We start from the raw sequence: 22,500 nt of genomic DNA on the forward strand, positions 1-22,500 counted from the left end.
AAGGGAGGTCCTTCACATGAACACGTTTGAGCACCGCTGACATAAAAACAGGTTTTACAAAAAACCTTAGAAGGATTTGGGGGTGGGTGGAGGTGGGTGAAAATGAAACTGCATATTCGGAATGGTGGTGTTTCTGATTTTCGGAATGGTGGGGTCTTATAGAACAATGGGAAACCCCACCATTCCGAATAATGGAAGTCAATCTTCGGAATGGTGGGGTTTCGGAATGGAGGTGTGTACCCGGGTTAGAGATAGGGTTAGTGTTGGAAAGGAGACATGTCGGAGTGGAGAGATGCACTCCCCACAGTGAAGCCTTGTGCCCAGAGCCCAGAATGTTGTTGTTTTTTTTTTTTTAGGGGTTTTCAATGTTGTTGCACAAACATGGATTCATCTCTGCTTCTTTTTGGTCAAAACCTCCTGTTTTCTATAAAGATCATCAGGGTTGGATTTGTTCCTCCAGCTGCAGGTCAGAATCCAGACCATGTCTTCAGTTATTCTTATCATTATGAACATATCTCCATTGTGCTCCCTTCCAGCTGCAGGTCAGAATCCAGACCATGTCTTCAGTTATTCTTATCATTATGAACATATCTCCATTGTGCTCCCTTCCAGCTGCAGGTCAGAATCCGGACCATGTCCTCCAGGGAACCGGGGTGAAACCTGAGGCTCGGCGTCCCGGGGAGGACTCCACCATCGCCCCCGAGGACGCAGCGCGATTCCTCAGCTGTTATTGTTCTGGACACTGTCCTGAGGGAGCCAAGAACAATACCTGCGAGTGAGTATTATACCTATTTGTCCGCCAAGGCAACGCAGAGACCCCACTCCTCATTTCTCACATGGCCCTATTGTAGCGCCACCTTCAGGCCGATTTTTAAAACACATTTTTGGACACTGCTCCTACAGTTTTTGCCCTAAAATCACGAATATCACTACACAGCATGTCTACACTCATGTCATCAACATGGATCAGGAAGATTTTGGAAAAACAAATTTTTGCCCTATTTGTGGAGATAAGCCACCTACGGTCGCTTATCTCCCGATTAGGGAGTCTTACTGGTATTATTTATTGTTGCTGTGTTCGAGCCCGACTCAACCGGGATAGAATCCTGTAGCGTGCGGAGCGCCCGACTGTTCAAATCTGCTAGTGTGAGCCTGTTTAGATTATCTGGTCAGATAATCTGCAAAAATGATCCTGTAGTGTTTAATGCTACATTATTATGGTGTAATGTATGGTGTAATGTATGGTGTTTAATTCTACCAGATTATGGTGTAATGTATTGTGTAATGTATGGTGTTTAATTCTACCAGATTATGGTGTAATGTATGGTGTAATGTATGGTGTAATGTATGGGGTAATGTATGGTGTAATGTATGGGGTAATGTATGGGGTAATGTATGGGGTAATGTATGGGGTAATGTATGGGGTAATGTATGGTGTAATGTATGGGGTAATGTATGGGGTAATGTATGGTGTAATGTATGGGGTAATGTATGGGGTAATGTATGGGGTAATGTATGGGGTAATGTATGGGGTAATGTATGGTGTAATGTATGGTGTAATGTATGGGGTAATGTATGGGGTAATGTATGGGGTAATGTATGGGGTAATGTATGGTGTAATGTATGGGGTAATGTATGGGGTAATGTATGGGGTAATGTATGGTGTAATGTAATGTATGGCCGGCTTTAGGGACGGGCCTTCAGTCTAACCGCTGCTGGTTGTTGAGAAATAACTCTTTCAGATTAATAAACACCTCAGCTGACGTCACTTAGCCTGCATATTCCACTTAATGAATTCATTAATAAATGCTGTGTGTGTGTGTGTGTGTGTGTGTGTGTGTGTGTGTGTGTGTGTGTGTGTGTGTGTGTGTGTGTGTGTGTGTGTGTGTGTGTGTGTGTGTGTGTGTGTGTGTGTGTGTGTAGGACCAACGGTCAGTGTTTTGCCATCATAGAGGAAGATGAACAGGGAGATTCCATCCTGACGTCAGGATGTATGAAGTACGAGGGGTCACACTTCCAGTGCAAGGTACACACACACACACACACACACACACACACACACACACACACACACACACACACACACACACACACACACACACACACACACATAGTATCGTTAGTTTAGCCTCTAGCCTGGGGATCCAGGCGTTTCATTGGAGGAAGAAGGGCCTGGGTAAAGCCCCCAGTAACTGTGGTTCAGCCAATCACAAGCCAGGGTGGTCAAGGCTCCGCCTACAGACACAATAGATTGATAAATGTGATAACAATGTGATTTAATTGTAATGTTGCCGTTTGGATGTCTTATTATAGTTCATTATAGTGTGAGGTTATAGTTTATTATAGTGTTTATTATAGTGTTTATTATAGTGTTTATTATATGTTTAGTTAACATGTGATTTAATTGTAATGTTGCTCGTATAAAATATGGATATCTTATTATAGTTTATTATAGTGTGTTTATGCTCCTTCAATGTAATCATTAAGCTATGATTCATCACTGTAAATACTTATTCATTAAGCTATGATTCATCACTGTAAATACTTATTCATTAAGCTATGATTCATCTGTAAATACTTATTCATTAAGCTATGATTCATCTGTAAATACTTATTCATTAATCTATGATTCATCACTGTAAATACTTATTCATTAATCTATGATTCATCACTGTAAATACTTATTCATTAAGCTATGATTCATCACTGTAAATACTTATTCATTAAGCTATGATTCATCTGTAAATACTTATTCATTAAGCTATGATTCATCTGTAAATACTTATTCATTAAGCTATGATTCATCACTGTAAATACTTATTCATTAATCTATGATTCATCACTGTAAATACTTATTCATTAAGCTATGATTCATCACTGTAAATACTTATTCATTAAGCTATGATTCATCACTGTGAATACTTATTCATTAAGCTATGATTCATCACTGTAAATACTTATTCATTAAGCTATGATTCATCACTGTAAATACTTATTCATTAATCTATGATTCATCACTGTAAATACTTATTCATTAAGCTATGATTCATCTGTAAATACTTATTCATTAATCTATGATTCATCTGTAAATACTTATTCATTAAGCTATGATTCATCACTGTAAATACTTATTCATTAAGCTATGATTCATCACTGTAAATACTTATTCATTAAGCTATGATTCATCACTGTAAATACTTATTCATTAATCTATGATTCATCACTGTAAATACTTATTCATTAAGCTATGATTCATCTGTAAATACTTATTCATTAAGCTATGATTCATCTGTAAATACTTATTCATTAAGCTATGATTCATCACTGTAAATACTTATTCATTAAGCTATGATTCATCTGGAAATACTTATTCATTATGCTATGATTCATCACTGTAAATACTTATTCATTAAGCTATGATTCATCTGTAAATACTTGTTCATTTACGGGTTCCTTCACAGGGAAACGTTTTAGAAGCTTCTCACAACTACACAATACTAATACTGTAAAACTACACCATACTGTAAAACTACACAATACTGTAAAACTACACCATACTGTAAAACTACACCATACTGTAAAACTACACAATACTGTAAAACTACACCATACTGTAAAACTACACCATACTGTAAAACTACACCATACTGTAAAACTACACAATACTGTAAAACTACACCATACTGTAAAACTACACCATACTGTAAAACTACACCATACTTGTACTGTAAAACTACACCATACTTGTACTGTAAAACTACACAATACTGTAAAACTACACCATACTGTAAAACTACACAATACTGTAAAACTACACCATACTGTAAAACTACACAATACTGTAAAACTACACCATACTGTAAAACTACACAATACTGTAAAACTACACCATACTGTAAAACTACACCATACTGTAAAACTACACAATACTGTAAAACTACACCATACTGTAAAACTACACAATACTGTAAAACTACATAATACTGTAAAACTACACAATACTGTAAATGAGCTGGTTTATATGAACCCATTCAATGCTATCTGCACATACATCTGATTGATTGATTGATTGATTGATGGATGTCTATCTTCTCAGGACTCTCCCAGAGCTCAGACCAGGAGGACCATAGAATGCTGCAACACTGACTTCTGTAACCGAGACCTCCAGCCTACCCTGCCTCCCCATATAGAGACCAGTAAGATACCTACCTTACCCTGCCTCCCCATATAGAGACCAGATACCTACCTTACCCTACCTCCCCCTATAGAGACAAAAGTGTAGTCCTTTAGGACTACAACATGACGTAGGTTATTATGATGTCAGAACACCGCTAACGACACTGCAACCTGTCACACAACGGAGGTGATATTTCAGCAGAGCTGATTGGTTAAAACCTTTATTAAACCATCATGTTTCCACCACACGTCTTCATCTGGGCACTAGGGTGCTCATTGGTTGTTGTGTTTACAGGAGATATTTCATTGGTTAATGTGTTTACAGGAGATATTTCATTGGTTAATGTGTTTAAAGGAGATATTTCATTGGTTGTTGTGTTTAAAGGAGATATTTCATTGGTTGTTGTGTTTAAAGGAGATATTTCATTGGTTGTTGTGTTTCCAGGTGTTTCATTGGTTGTTGTGTTTCCAGGTGGATATTTCAGCAGTGCTCATTGGCTGGCCTTCCTGATCTCCATGACGATCTGTTGCTGCACCCTGATCTGTGTGACCGTGGTCTGCTACTATAGGTATGACCTTATGAACTCTGACCTATGACCTTTAGGTCTACTATAGGTATGACCTTATGACCTCTGACCTCTGACCTTTAGGTCTACTATAGGTATGACCTTATGACCTCTGACCTTACTACAGGTATGACCTCTGATCTTTAACACCCTCCTTTAAAACAGCTCTGTAAAGCCACTTAGAGCCTATCCTTAATCTCCCCGACCTTTTTACTGTAAATATCATTTATTTTCTTATTTCTGTTTTCTGACAGTTTCCTGATGATACTGTTGCATAGTAATGTGTTGAGCACAAAGGACCCCAATGTAAACAAGCTTGTATCTGAACTGAACTGTCAATCAATCAATATGGTGTTACACAGATATAAGTGGCCTAACCAGTATGTTATGTTATGGTGTTACACAGATATAAGTGGCCTAACCAGTATGTTATGTTATGGTGTTACACAGATATAAGTGGCAGACAGAACGCTGCTACCAGAGGGACCTAGAACAAGATGAAGCCTTCATCCCGGTTGGAGAGTCCCTCAAAGACCTCATCCACCAATCACAGAGCTCTGGGAGCGGCTCTGGACTCCCCCTGCTGGTAGGTACACACACTGCACAGGGAGGGGCCGCAGGCACACACACACACACACACACACACACACACACACACAACCCTAACCCTTTTTGTACACTTTATGAATATATTCTTCTTTTATTGTGCCTTGCTCTTTTCACTTTACATAACAGTACTTTCTTTTTCTTACTTCTCTGTAACTTTGTAAACCTTAAACTGATGTGCTGCCTCTGGGCAACTGATTTCCCCCCTTGGGATAATAAAGGTATCTATCTATCTATCTATCTATCTATCTATCTATCTATCTAATAAAGGTATCTATCTATCTAATAAAGGTATCTATCTATCTATCTAGGTCCAGAGAACCATCGCTAAGCAGATCCAGATGGTGCGTCAGATCGGTAAAGGGCGCTACGGGGAGGTGTGGCTGGGGAGGTGGAGAGGAGAGAAGGTAGCAGTGAAGGTCTTCTTCACCAGGGAGGAAGCATCCTGGTTCAGAGAGACGGAGATCTACCAGACGGTCCTGATGAGACACGACAACATCCTGTGTAAGAACTATTAGTATAATTATTAATTATTATTATTATTACTAGGGATGGGTATCGTCTGCGATACTTTTAATGGTATCGATTGCATGACATCGATACTATCGGGTATCGGTTCACTAAAAACTAAGGATACCTCGTTTCGATACTCTGGAACGCACCCCTGGCCGGTCACATCTGTTGGTCTACTGAGAGTTTAATGACTGCTTTAGCAGGCTACACTCGTTACTGTGGAAAATAGCCGACACTATCCTATAATGTTTATTATTATGATGATTATCCAACGTCTATACTCTCCGCTCCGCCACACTGTGTGATCATCATTATCACCTCTGCTCTACCGCAGAAGTGGTAGAGCAGTAAAAAGTATCGAAAATGGTATCGAAAAGGGTATCGTATCGATTCAAAGGTGAACGATACCCATCCCTAATTATTACTACATGATGAAACACGCCAACATCCTGTGTGTAGTGGCGTTTCATAAGGCCTCGTTTAATGCGCATTTACGGCTTATTCGCAAAATCTTTTTATGGAAACATTTCAAAATGCGAATAAACTTTCATTTTCCGCAAAAAATGTATCCGCTTGGAGGAGGTGGATTTTTGATAGAATAAACTAAATGCGCATTTTGTGAATGGAAACGGGTCAGACAATAAATGCGAATAAATTATGACGTTCTGGGTCCATATCGTCCTCCAACTTAACACTTTCCCTGCCGCTTAACGTCCATTGTATAGCGTTTACAGCCCACAAAACAAACCGGTTGTTTGTTACACACGGAGTGACACGGACTGTGTGTAAACTCCTCCCGTTTTCACCTCCCAGTGTCAAGCCATCCGTGGCTAACCCTTCCTCATCACACGGTGTTGCGTGCCGAAAGTGCCGATCTACAAGCTCACAGCAGCTTGCATCCGCGTCCCTTAGTTGAGAGAGATGAAGCAGGGACCCCCACAACCTGTTCATAGATTCCATATAGTTTCATCGTTTGACAGCACAATCATCAGTGTATTTTGGATTCATGTCAATTTGTGTTTTCAGATATTTAACCACTTGAACCGTCAATACTTAATAAACTTGACCTTTCACAACTTGACCTTTTTCCCTGCTACAACAAACCTCTTTGCCGAAAATAGACGATCTACAAGCTCACAACGCCTGGCAACGCGAGGCGTTGTGAGCTTGTAGATCTGCTATTTTTGGCTAAAGTTCTCAGAATATGGACGCTGGGAGTGAAGCGGTTAATATAAAAAAGGAGAATATCACCCCTAGGGGTCCCGGACCCCCTGTTGTAACTCTGAGGACTCCCTAGGGGTCTCGGACCCCCTGTTGTAACTCTGAGGACTCCCTAGGGGTCTCGGACCCCCTGTTGTAACTCTGAGGACCCCCTAGGGGTCCCGGACCCCCTGTTGTAACTATGAGGACCCCCTGTAGTAACTCTGAGCACCCCTAGGGGTCCCTGACCCCCTGTAGTAACTCTGGGGACCCCCTAGGGGTCCCGGACCCCCTGTTGATGTATTGTAAGGTGATGTGTGTGTGTCCTCAGGTTTCATAGCGGCGGACATCAAAGGAACAGGAGCCTTCACGCAGCTCTTCCTGATCACTGACTACCACGAGAACGGCTCCCTGTACGACTTCCTGAAGCTGACCACTCTGGACACGGCGTCGCTCCTCCGCCTGGCCTACTCCGCCGCCTGCGGCTCTGCCACCTCCACACCGAGATCTACGGCACGCAGGGCAAGCCCGCCATCGCACACCGAGACCTGAAGAGCAAGAACATCCTGATGAAGAGGAACGGGACCTGCTGCATCGCTGACCTGGGGCTGGCTGTCAAGTTCAATAGGTAATAATATAGATACCTACCCTATCTATCTATACATCCATCTATCTATCTACTGTATATACCTACCTACCACCTGCTGCCTGGCTGACCTGGGGCTGGCCGTCAAGTTCAATAGGTAATAATATAGATACCTACCTATCTATCTATCTATACATCTATCTATCTACCTATCTATCTATCTATCTATCTATATACACATCTCCACCTGCTGCATCGCTGACCTCGGGCTGGCTGTCAAGTTCAATAGGTAATAATATATATACCTACCTATGTAACTATCTATACATCTATCTATCTATATATCTATATATATATCTATATATCTATATATATTATATCAGTGGCGAATTTTCAGGACCTTCAGGGTATTCAGAGAAGACCCAGGGATCCTCAGAAGAAAGAAAATAATATTTTTATTTTTAAATAAAAAATATATTTTTATTTTTTATTATTTTTATTAAAATAATTACAATTATTTGTGTTGGTAATCTGTTAAACTGCACTGTTTCGCTCGCTATACTCGTTGTAGTTGTTTCTTCCCAAGTTCTGTGCATAGGGAGTGCTTGTGTGCTGGGAAAAATAACAGCCAATGAGAGATTTTTTCTACTGAGTCTCTGCGCAGATTACTCTCACTCGCAGTACTTCTAGAATTCCCTGAGCCAGTTCCCCATAATACAAGCCTTGGTGTGGATTGACAGTTTGATCAACCAATCATATTTTGAGGGCTCTGGTCAAGGGTATACGGAACACCCACGTTCAACCACCAATCAAAATGAGTCAAGTGACTACTGGCCAATCACAACACGGCTTTTCCGGGACTTGGAGTGGAACAACAAGCATGTTTCACACTCACTATGCACAACACGTGAAACTTGTAAAGTAAACAGACGCGACATGGCTGCAGCTGGAGTGAACGCTGTGGATTTATTATTATCGTTGCCTTTTTCAAGAAGACTGTTTTATGAAAAGATGGACAGAACTTAAAAGGAATGATAGCTTTATGAACCCATCTTTGAGAAATTCACCCAAAAGGACAGGAGGATGTTTTTCTTTTCTTCAAGTGAACAACTTCATTGGTGAGAGAAACTGAATTAATTTATATTGCTGGATATGCCGCTGTGCATTTAATTTCCATTGATTGATCATTGAAGAATGTATTAGAAGTTTGCAATTGGAAAAGGTACAGTTTCATGACAGTACAAATCACTGGTCAGCTAAAAGGAGATCCTAGTAAACCTTACAGCTTATTTACACAGGAACCACTTTATGTATCTCATATAACATTGAAAGACAGATTGATACACTTAGGCCTGTTTTTGTCTATTTAATGTGGGTCTTTCTTGACGTGGTCTTTCTTTGCATTGATAGCTGGTGTTGTTACATGATGGTGGACAGTGCGTTTTGCTTTGTAAAGCGCGCTATGTTAAATGGACGTTTCGATTGGTTGCGCTGGTTGTGTCTTGTGTGGCTCTGTCTGTCAGCAGCGCACATCTATTTAATCCTTATATTGGCATTGGTTTGGAAGTCTTGGTTTGGAGTATGTGTGTAGTGCTAATTAGGTTAAGCCTACCCAGCGTGCTTGCCTTGTACACAGTCTGCTGTTCATTGTTAACCAGTTTTGTAAAAGAAAAAGAAGAATGAAAAAGGCATACAATTTGCGCGCATGTGCACGCGCGGGGGGGGGGGGGGGGGGGGGGGGGGCGGTGGTGCGTCCCCGAAGGTCCGGTCCCTTGGGGCACGCATCGCCACTGTATTATATATATATATATCTATATATATATATATATATATATATATATATATATATATATATATATATATATATATATTATATATATATACCACCTGCTGCATCACTGACCTGGGCCTGGCTGTCAGGTTCAACAGGTAATAACCTTACTGTACCTATGTATTTACTACCTACCTACCTACCTACTGTACCTACTGTACCTACTGTACCTATGTATATACTACGGCATTAACAAAAAAGTCGACTCAGTCGACTTCATTACACAAGTCGACTCCCACCAGAGAAAGTCGAAAGTCTAAGTTGAAAAAAGAAAAATAAATAAAAATAAATAAACAAAAAAAACCTATTGTGAAAATAGCAGATCTACATATTTATGACAACTTGGCCAATGTTTGTCATTTCAGAGGTATTAAAAAGTCCTTAAATTGTGACTTTATAAATGTGCAGCTCTCTAGTGTAGTGGTAGGAGCAGTGCTTCTCAAGCTGTGGTGCTTGAGCCCCCTCTGGTGGTACTCAGAGGAGTTGCCCAGAAATAAGACATAGACATGAGTGGAATGAAATGTTTATATTAAACTACAGGTAAATGTTTATATTAAAGTACAGGTAAATGTTTATATTAAAGTACAGTTAAATGTTTATATTAAAGTACAGGTAAATGTTTATATTAAAGTACAGTTAAATGTTTATATTAAAGTACAGGTAAATGTTTACATTAAACTACAGGTAAATGTTTATATTAAACTACAGGTAAATGTTTATATTAAACTACAGGTAAATGTTTATATTAAACTACAGGTAAATGTTTATATTAAACTACAGGTAAATGTTTATATTAAACTCCAGGTAAATGTTTATATTAAACTCCAGGTAAATGTTTATATTAAACTCCAGGTAAATGTTTATATTAAACTACAGGTAAATGTTTACATTAAACTACAGGTAAATGTTTATATTAAAGTACAGGTAAATGTTTATATTAAACTACAGGTAAATGTTTATATTAAACTACAGGTAAATGTTTATATTAAAGTACAGCTAAATGTTTATATTAAACTACAGGTAAATGTTTATATTAAACTACAGATAGTTCTTCTGACCAAGCTATTGGTTGAAATGATCTCCAGCTGAGCTGAAATGAGCATGGCAGCGCTCCTAGCCGTTGATTAACCTCACCTACCAGGCTTTCTGGTGGAAAGCCTGGTGTTCGTTCACAACAGGCCGTTTGGTTTCCGCCTAAAGCGCAGAAACCACTAGAAGAAGCGGCGTCGCTTTGATTTGGTTCCCCCTGTTTGTTTCCCCAATCCCTTTTAAAATGCTGGAGTAGCCTAGTGTAGTCTTGCCAGTCACTAACAGTTGGACTAAACACATTTTTCAAAAGCAAAACTACTCCGCATCAAGGAGTTTATTAGGAAGGCCCTAAAAGTATGTCCTTCAGCGCAGGGGAATTATTTTGGGTTAAAACTGAATCCGGTTTGATCATTCTGGCAAATTGTAGTCCTTTGAGGACTACAACATGACGTGTTGTGGTTTCCGCTCCAGACCGGTTACAACCCCGAGAAGTGAAGTGATCCCAGACTAGCCGGTAATGAGGGTTTGAGAACGGATTAATCACCTTAGAAATATCATCATCAGTTTGCATGGGAAGCTTTGATGAGCCGGTCAACACATTATTGGGTTAGGAATGCAACAACATAAAGGAATAAATGCTCCTCCTGTGTTGAGTGCATATCTGAATAGGATGGGGTTGGTCAACACGCACCTGTGTTTTAACATCAGTATTAGGAAGGTACTTGGAGAGAGAAATGTTTTCTGAGGTTCTTGGTGTAAAAAGGTTGAGAGCCACAGCGTCTGCATGGTCACACTTTTCATGTCCCAAGAATCCATGGTCACACCAACATAATACTGGGGTGTAAATATCCTCACTGTCGGGAAGAAACCTTGTATCTCCAAGTTTCAAATTTGTATGTTTCTTCACAAAGTAAAGTCCTGCTTCATCATACAAGGCTGTCGGGTGCGAGGCGTTGTGTGCTTGTAGATCTGCTGTTTTCACTAGTTAAAATCATTTTTAAATTGATAAATACAATACTGGCTTTCAAGCAGTTTCAAGGGGCACACTTGACCCTTCTCAGGGGCACCAAAGGTCCCCAGGACCAGTGGTTGAGAAACTAACCGTTAGAGCATACTGTATGCCTCTCATGTGGAAGGTTGAGGGTTAGGGGTATAACTACTAGGGGTGTAACAATACCTTTTAATAGCGATTCGATACATTTCACGATACATGGTTGACGATACGATACATGGACAATATTGGTTCATTCATGGCGATACGATACGATTCGATTCAATGATTTAAAATATATATAGTAACTATTTAGCGAAGAAATTAAATGTGTGAAAGGTGTGGATAGTGCAGGTTTTTAAGGGAAACGTGTATTATTATGGATATAAATAAGTAAACACAGTGATTATCTGCCAAATACATGGACATTGTATCTTGACAAACCTGCACCTTGACATGAACCCAGAGATTACACACATTTATCAATAGACCAGTGTAGCTATATGGAAAGGAAAAGTAATTATCTTTTTCATTTTTTCTTCTTAAAAATGCTAAATAAAAGTAGGTAGTATCGATACAATTGATTCTTTGCACTGCCAAAAAACATACAAAATAAAACGATAAGATACTATTTTAGCTGTTTTAATTTCGATATACTTCGATATATATATTTTTTCGAGGAGGAGCGTCTGAGGCCCAACATCAACCTCCTCTCTCTCTCTGGTTGCCATAGTGACACCAATGAGGTGGACGTCCCTCTGAGCACCAGGGTGGGAACGCGGCGCTACATGGCTCCGGAGGTCCTGGACGAGAGTCTGAACAAGAACCACTTCCAGGCTTACATCATGGCTGACATCTACAGTTACGCTCTGGTGATCTGGGAGATGGCCCGGAGGTGTTCTACTGGAGGTTAGTGCACGCACGCACGCACACACACACACACACACACACACACACACACACACACACACACGTGTATTTATGACCACATGAACAGAAGTACAAGGATGCCTCGTACAAAGGTCATAAACAATGACAGTGCAGTCAGATAATATGAAAGAACAGCCAGTTACAAAGAGCCTAAACAGCAGAACATTGTTACATACAGTATGGTTGACATACAGAACATTGTTACATACAGTATAGTTGACATACAGAACATTGTTACATACAGTATGGTTGACATACAGAACATTGTTACATACAGTATAGTTGACATACAGAACATTGTTACATACAGTATAGTGACATACAGAACATTGTTACATACAGTATGGTTGACATACAGAACATTGTTACATACAGTATAGTTGACATACAGAACATTGTTACATACAGTATAGTTGACATACAGAACATTGTTACATACAGTATAGTGACATACAGAACATTGTTACATACAGTATAGTTGACATACAGAACATTGTTACATACAGTATGGTTGACATACAGAACATTGTTACATACAGTATAGTGACATACAGAACATTGTTACATACAGTATGGTTGACATACAGAACATTGTTACATACAGTATAGTGACATACAGAACATTGTTACATACAGTATGGTTGACATACAGAACATTGTTACATACAGTATGGTTGACATACAGAACATTGTTACATACAGTATGGTTGACATACAGAACATTGTTACATACAGTATAGTGACATACAGAACATTGTTACATACAGTATAGTGACATACAGAACATTGTTACATACAGTATAGTTGACATACAGAACATTGTTACATACAGTATGGTTGACATACAGAACATTGTTACATACAGTATGGTTGACATACAGAACATTGTTACATACAGTATAGTTGACATACAGAACATTGTTACATACAGTATAGTTGACATACAGAACATTGTTACATACAGTATGGTTGACATACAGAACATTGTTACATACAGTATGGTTGACATACAGAACATTGTTACATACAGTATAGTTGACATACAGAACATTGTTACATACAGTATAGTTGACATACAGAACATTGTTACATACAGTATGGTTGACATACAGAACATTGTTACATACAGTATAGTTGACATACAGAACATTGTTACATACAGTATGGTTGACATACAGAACATTGTTACATACAGTTAACCTGACTTTCGCCAGATGGTGGCAGCATTGTGTTGCATTGCTTTACCATCTGGGCTCGGTCCGGCAGAGTTGATAACACTCGTAAAGTCCCGGGCCGGACCAATCAGCGGCAGCTATGGGCGGGCTCTGAGCGGCTCTGAGCCAATAGAGTCTGATTGCAGACCACGTGGAAACCCAGGAGGCAGATTCTGGGTGCAACGTCATGCAGACAGGCCAATATGAGTGGTTGGAGTTGGCACTCCCAGACTGTGACAGAGAGACGGCCATATCCAATCACCTGCTATAGAATTTGAAAAAATGGCCCGCCCCTTACATCGGTTCTGCCGGAGCGAGCCCAGATGGTAAGCAATGCAACGCAATGCTGTCACCATCTGGCGAAAGTCAGGTTAACATACAGTATGGTTGACATACAGAACATTGTTACATACAGTATAGTGACATACAGAACATTGTTACATACAGTATAGTGACATACAGAACATTGTTACATACAGTATAGTGACATACAGAACATTGTTACATACAGTATAGTGACATACAGAACATTGTTACATACAGTATAGTGACATACAGAACATTGTTACATACAGTATAGTTGACATACAGAACATTGTTACATACAGTATGGTTGACATACAGAACATTGTTACATACAGTATGGTTGACATACAGAACATTGTTACATACAGTATAGTGACATACAGAACATTGTTACATACAGTATAGTGACATACAGAACATTGTTACATACAGTATGGTTGACATACAGAACATTGTTACATACAGTATAGTGACATACAGAACATTGTTACATACAGTATAGTGACATACAGAACATTGTTACATACAGTATGGTTGACATACAGAACATTGTTACATACAGTATAGTGACATACAGAACATTGTTACATACAGTATAGTTGACATACAGAACATTGTTACATACAGTATAGTGACATACAGAACATTGTTACATACAGTATAGTGACATACAGAACATTGTTACATACAGTATAGTGACATACAGAACATTGTTACATACAGTATGGTTGACATACAGAACATTGTTACATACAGTATAGTTGACATACAGAACATTGTTACATACAGTATGGTTGACATACAGAACATTGTTACATACAGTATGGTTGACATACAGAACATTGTTACATACAGTATAGTGACATACAGAACATTGTTACATACAGTATAGTGACATACAGAACATTGTTACATACAGTATAGTTGACATACAGAACATTGTTACATACAGTATGGTTGACATACAGAACATTGTTACATACAGTATGGTTGACATACAGAACATTGTTACATACAGTATAGTGACATACAGAACATTGTTACATACAGTATAGTTGACATACAGAACATTGTTACATACAGTATGGTTGACATACAGAACATTGTTACATACAGTATGGTTGACATACGTTGACATACAGAACATTGTTACATACAGTATAGTGACATACAGAACATTGTTACATACAGTATAGTGACATACAGAACATTGTTACATACAGTATAGTTGACATACAGAACATTGTTACATACAGTATAGTGACATACAGAACATTGTTACATACAGTATAGTGACATACAGAACATTGTTACATACAGTATGGTTGACATACAGAACATTGTTACATACAGTATAGTGACATACAGAACATTGTTACATACAGTATAGTTGACATGCAGAACATTGTTACATACAGTATGGTTGACATACAGAACATTGTTACATACAGTATAGTGACATACAGAACATTGTTACATACAGTATAGTTGACATACAGAACATTGTTACATACAGTATAGTTGACATACAGAACATTGTTACATACAGTATGGTTGACATACAGAACATTGTTACATACAGTATAGTTGACATACAGAACATTGTTACATACAGTATAGTGACATACAGAACATTGTTACATACAGTATAGTGACATACAGAACATTGTTACATACAGTATAGTTGACATACAGAACATTGTTACATACAGTATAGTGACATACAGAACATTGTTACATACAGTATAGTTGACATACAGAACATTGTTACATACAGTATAGTTGACATACAGAACATTGTTACATACAGTATGGTTGACATACAGAACATTGTTACATACAGTATAGTTGACATACAGAACATTGTTACATACAGTATAGTTGACATGCAGAACATTGTTACATACAGTATAGTGACATACAGAACATTGTTACATACAGTATGGTTGACATACAGAACATTGTTACATACAGTATAGTGACATACAGAACATTGTTACATACAGTATAGTTGACATACAGAACATTGTTACATACAGTATGGTTGACATACAGAACATTGTTACATACAGTATAGTTGACATACAGAACATTGTTACATACAGTATAGTTGACATGCAGAACATTGTTACATACAGTATAGTTGACATACAGAACATTGTTACATACAGTATGGTTGACATACAGAACATTGTTACATACAGTATAGTTGACATACAGAACATTGTTACATACAGTATGGTTGACATACAGAACATTGTTACATACAGTATAGTGACATACAGAACATTGTTACATACAGTATAGTTGACATACAGAACATTGTTACATACAGTATGGTTGACATACAGAACATTGTTACATACAGTATGGTTGACATACAGAACATTGTTACATACAGTATAGTGACATACAGAACATTGTTACATACAGTATAGTTGACATACAGAACATTGTTACATACAGTATGGTTGACATACAGAACATTGTTACATACAGTATAGTTGACATACAGAACATTGTTACATACAGTATGGTTGACATACAGAACATTGTTACATACAGTATAGTGACATACAGAACATTGTTACATACAGTATAGTTGACATACAGAACATTGTTACATACAGTATGGTTGACATACAGAACATTGTTACATACAGTATAGTTGACATACAGAACATTGTTACATACAGTATGGTTGACATACAGAACATTGTTACATACAGTATAGTTGACATACAGAACATTGTTACATACAGTATAGTTGACATGCAGAACATTGTTACATACAGTATAGTTGACATGCAGAACATTGTTACATACAGTATAGTTGACATACAGAACATTGTTACATACAGTATAGTTGACATACAGAACATTGTTACATACAGTATAGTTGACATACAGAACATTGTTACATACAGTATGGTTGACATACAGAACATTGTTACATACAGTATAGTTGACATACAGAACATTGTTACATACAGTATAGTTGACATACAGAACATTGTTACATACAGTATAGTTGACATACAGAACATTGTTACATACAGTATAGTTGACATACAGAACATTGTTACATACAGTATAGCCTCGGAAACCCAGGTTTATTGGCGATTGGAAGCAAAAATAAGCCTGGGCAAGCCCCCCTATAACTGTGCTGGCTCATGACATTTTAATAGTATAAATAAGTGTAGCCGTTCAGATATCTTATTTTACATCAGTATTGTTCATGTGAACTGCTTTGTTTAGGCTTATCCATTATAATTATAAAATCGCTATGATTTATCACTCTTTTCCACTGTGGATCACTTCCTCATTTACTCAAAGCAGACAGCAGCAGGAGTCATGTCCCTCCACGTCATTTTGAGATGTCGGAGGACCCGGCGAGATCCGCCGGCATACAAATAATGTCTGCGTTAGCTCAGAATGCATACAGTATAGTTGACATACAGAACATTGTTACATACAGTATAGTGACATACAGAACATTGTTACATACAGTATAGTTGACATACAGAACATTGTTACATACAGTATAGTGACATACAGAACATTGTTACATACAGTATAGTGACATACAGAACATTGTTACATACAGTATAGTGACATACAGAACATTGTTACATACAGTATAGTTGACATACAGAACATTGTTACATACAGTATGGTTGACATACAGAACATTGTTACATACAGTATAGTTGACATACAGAACATTGTTACATACAGTATAGTTGACATGCAGAACATTGTTACATACAGTATAGTTGACATACAGAACATTGTTACATACAGTATGGTTGACATACAGAACATTGTTACATACAGTATAGTTGACATACAGAACATTGTTACATACAGTATGGTTGACATACAGAACATTGTTACATACAGTATAGTGACATACAGAACATTGTTACATACAGTATAGTTGACATACAGAACATTGTTACATACAGTATGGTTGACATACAGAACATTGTTACATACAGTATAGTTGACATACAGAACATTGTTACATACAGTATAGTTGACATGCAGAACATTGTTACATACAGTATAGTTGACATGCAGAACATTGTTACATACAGTATAGTTGACATACAGAACATTGTTACATACAGTATAGTTGACATACAGAACATTGTTACATACAGTATAGTTGACATACAGAACATTGTTACATACAGTATGGTTGACATACAGAACATTGTTACATACAGTATAGTTGACATACAGAACATTGTTACATACAGTATAGTTGACATACAGAACATTGTTACATACAGTATAGTTGACATACAGAACATTGTTACATACAGTATAGTTGACATACAGAACATTGTTACATACAGTATAGCCTCGGAAACCCAGGTTTATTGGCGATTGGAAGCAAAAATAAGCCTGGGCAAGCCCCCCTATAACTGTGCTGGCTCATGACATTTTAATAGTATAAATAAGTGTAGCCGTTCAGATATCTTATTTTACATCAGTATTGTTCATGTGAACTGCTTTGTTTAGGCTTATCCATTATAATTATAAAACCGCTATGATTTATCACTCTTTTCCACTGTGGATCACTTCCTCATTTACTCAAAGCAGACAGCAGCAGGAGTCATGTCCCTCCACGTCATTTTGAGATGTCGGAGGACCCGGCGAGATCCGCCGGCATACAAATAATGTCTGCGTTAGCTCAGAATGCATACAGTATAGTTGACATACAGAACATTGTTACATACAGTATAGTTGACATACAGAACATTGTTACATACAGTATAGTTGACATACAGAACATTGTTACATACAGTATAGTGACATACAGAACATTGTTACATACAGTATAGTTGACATACAGAACATTGTTACATACAGTATAGTGACATACAGAACATTGTTACATACAGTATAGTTGACATACAGAACATTGTTACATACAGTATAGTTGACATACAGAACATTGTTACATACAGTATAGCCTCGGAAACCCAGGTTTATTGGCGATTGGAAGCAAAAATAAGCCTGGGCAAGCCCCCCTATAACTGTGCTGGCTCATGACATTTTAATAGTATAAATAAGTGTAGCCGTTCAGATATCTTATTTTACATCAGTATTGTTCATGTGAACTGCTTTGTTTAGGCTTATCCATTATAATTATAAAATCGCTATGATTTATCACTCTTTTCCACTGTGGATCACTTCCTCATTTACTCAAAGCAGACAGCAGCAGGAGTCATGTCCCTCCACGTCATTTTGAGATGTCGGAGGACCCGGCGAGATCCGCCGGCATACAAATAATGTCTGCGTTAGCTCAGAATGACATACAGTTTATGTCAGACACGGCAGACAACAATCATGGGTAAAGGAAACAACGCCTCCTCCAAATTGAGTGGCTTCCAATAACAGCTGATACAGAGCAGTACCTTGATAACTGTTGAAGGCCCCTGACAAACAACTTGAGTAAATGCCCTCCCAGGCTGCCAAAGATGACAACTAAAGGTTTAGCCCAGCTGTGAGATGCTCTGCTTTAGATGTTGATATTTGAGCACTTTGGTTAGAAAGGCTTCTTACTTGTTAGTAAAAAAACAAACTGGCAGTTATTTAGCGACGGTCTCTGCCGCACTACAGAGAGAAGAATAATCCTATTCAGTCCTCAGACTAGATCATTAGTAATTCTGCCCCGTCTCCTCATTTGAGATGTTACCATCAGACAGGAGAACCAAAACAGTTTACAGTTTAGGCATTTAGCAGACACTTTTAATCCAACGCAACTTACAATAAGCAGATAATACATCACTATAACAAACAAGATAACATGTCAGTACATCAACAGCAATATAACAAATGCATATGAATATCTAGCTAGAAAACAATATAATCAGTCAAGAAAAAAGCTTCTAAAAACCTAAAAACAAATGCTAACTAAAACTAGACCAGGTCAACCTGGTTGTGCCAGACCCCCTGTCTGTCATCATCATTTATGACATCATGCCTTTTGTAGGCATGTCATCATCATGTCATCATCATATATACCCTTTATATAGAAAACCAGGACAGACAGACAGACCGACATTTGCTTATGTAGGCCTACCCATTTCATGGGTCTGGCAAACAATACAAGACATGGTTTGTGCTTCATCTGTTGTGGATACTTTCAATAAGAACATGTTTAACTGGCCCTTCCACCCAATAAGAACATGTTTAACTGGCCCTTCCACCCAATAAGAACATGTTTAACTGGCCCTTCCACCCAATAAGAACATGTTTAACTGGCCCTTCCACCCAATAAGAACATGTTTAACTGGCCCTTCAATAAGAACATGTTTAACTGGCCCTTCCACCCAATAAGAACATGTTTAACTGGCCCTTCCACCCAATGCATTTGAGGACTGTATCAATAAGAACATGTTTAACTGGCCCTTGTATGTACAGTTTATCACCAGGAACAGCCCTACTATAATAATATATCAGGACTGTATTAATGTCCATGTATGTACAGTTTATCACGAGGAACAGCCCTACTATAATAATATATCAGTTTATCACAAGGAACAGCCCTACTATAATAATATATCAGGGGTTCTAATGTCCATGTATGTACAGTTTATCACAAGGAACAGCCCTACTATAATAATATATCAGGAACAGCCCTACTATAATAATATATCAGTTTATCACCAGGAACAGCCCTACTATAATAATATATCAGGGGTTCCCAAAAGGTAGATCCTGATCAACCGTAGACCACACAGGCTGTGCATGTAGACCACATGACCCTATTAATATATTGAAATATAAATACACATATTTATGAACAAAAATCACAAAACTTTTGGCATCTGTCACTTAAGGTAACTTGATTGATTGACATCCAGAAGGGCCAATCAGCTCCCTTCATGGCTTCTAAAGTAGGAAAACCCCCACAATGCAATGCTTTGTTTGTTGGAGAGTAGCATTAAGAACCCTAAAACGCACCACTTCCATACAGAATGGGAAAAATGTGTCTTTTATGAAGCTCCAGTACACAGCAGTTCCACAGCCCTCTAATAGGAAACCCTCTAATATGAAACCCTCTAATATGAAACCCTCTAATATGAAACCCTCTAATATGAAACCCTCTAATATGAAACCCTCTAATATGAAACCCTCTAATAGGAAACCCTCTAATAGGAAACCCTCTAATATGAAACCCTCTAATAGGAAACCCTCTAATAGGAAACCCTCTAATATGAAACCCTCTAATATGAAACCCTCTAATAGGAAACCCTCTAATATGAAACCCTCTAATAGGAAACCCTCTAATATGAAACCCTCTAATATGAAACCCTCTAATAGGAAGCTCCAGAACAGTGTACAGTACAGTAGTTCTGTTCCACAGCCCCCTCAAACACCTTGGCTGGGTACTGTAGATCATGTTCTACTTTTGGCACTTTTACTCGAGTACAAAATGTTGAGCTGGTCGTTTTAAAAGTAACTCTCAAGTCACAAAGGTGGGCACGCCTGATGTATAATATGATTATGTTTATCACCAAGATCATAGAAGACTACCAGCCCTATTATAACACTATAACATGGTTTATTAAAGGTATGGTAGTAGACTACCAGCTTATATGTGAATGTAAGAGTATACTATGTTAAAATCCAATAAAAAGATTTGAAAAGAAAGAAGAATACCAGCCCTATTATAACACTATAACATGGTTTATTAACAGGAATAGTAGTAAACTACCAGCTGCCCTACTATAATATTATAACTATATTTATATATTTATGTATTAAAGGTATTTTTGAAGCGGTGAAAGCCACTTCCAAGGAGTGGCTTTGTGTGTCCCATACATGTCCATATATGGTCATTCCAGTCCAGAATGAACAGGCTTTGTCTGTCCCATACATGTCCCGTGCATGCAGAATTGAGGATTGGTCAAGCTTCACATGACAATTCGGCCCTCCAGACAAAATCATTCATTCATTCAGAATTCATACAAATATAGAACTAAAGCACATAGAAAGTATAGATCTAGAACACATATGTATAGATCTAGAACACAGATTTCATAGCTCTAGAACACATAGAATAAAAAGTCACTGCTTCACTTCAAACCGAGGTTTGATTGCTGTATTTACATTTATGTATTAAAGGTATATTTATGTATTTATGTATTAAAGGTATATTTATGTATTAAAGGTATATTTACGTATTAAAGGTATATTTATGTATTTATATATTTATGTATTAAAGGTATCGTAGAAGACTACCAGCTTCCCTACTACGACATGGTTTATATAGTTATGTACTAAAGGTATATTTATGTATTTATATATTAAAGGTATATTTATATATTTATGTACTAAAGGTATATTTATGTATTTATGTACTAAAGGTATATTTATATATTTATGTACTAAAGGTATATTTATATATTTATGTACTAAAGGTATATTTATGTATTTATGTATTAAAGGTATATTTATGTATTAAAGGTATATTTATATATTTATGTACTAAAGGTATATTTATGTATTTATGTATTAAAGGTATATTTATA

The 22,500-nt window shown here is 37.7% G+C and overlaps 1 protein-coding gene across 1 annotated transcript in view; it reads left to right on the forward strand.

The window, feature by feature from the left end:
* LOC308297059 (bone morphogenetic protein receptor type-1A-like) overlaps positions 1-22,500 on the forward strand; it is a 37,191-nt gene that overhangs the window by 8,340 nt on the left and 6,351 nt on the right. The window contains 9 exon segments of the mRNA XM_080740445.1: positions 613-775; positions 1,924-2,026; positions 4,097-4,196; positions 4,649-4,745; positions 5,193-5,328; positions 5,660-5,852; positions 7,393-7,545; positions 7,548-7,689; positions 12,232-12,407. Of these exon segments, the coding sequence (XP_080596571.1) occupies positions 613-775; positions 1,924-2,026; positions 4,097-4,196; positions 4,649-4,745; positions 5,193-5,328; positions 5,660-5,852; positions 7,393-7,545; positions 7,548-7,689; positions 12,232-12,407 (1,263 nt within the window).

The sequence above is a fragment of the Nannobrachium achirus genome (assembly GCF_963921795.1).
Source record: "Nannobrachium achirus genome assembly, chromosome: 13".
NCBI lineage: Eukaryota > Metazoa > Chordata > Actinopteri > Myctophiformes > Myctophidae > Nannobrachium > Nannobrachium achirus.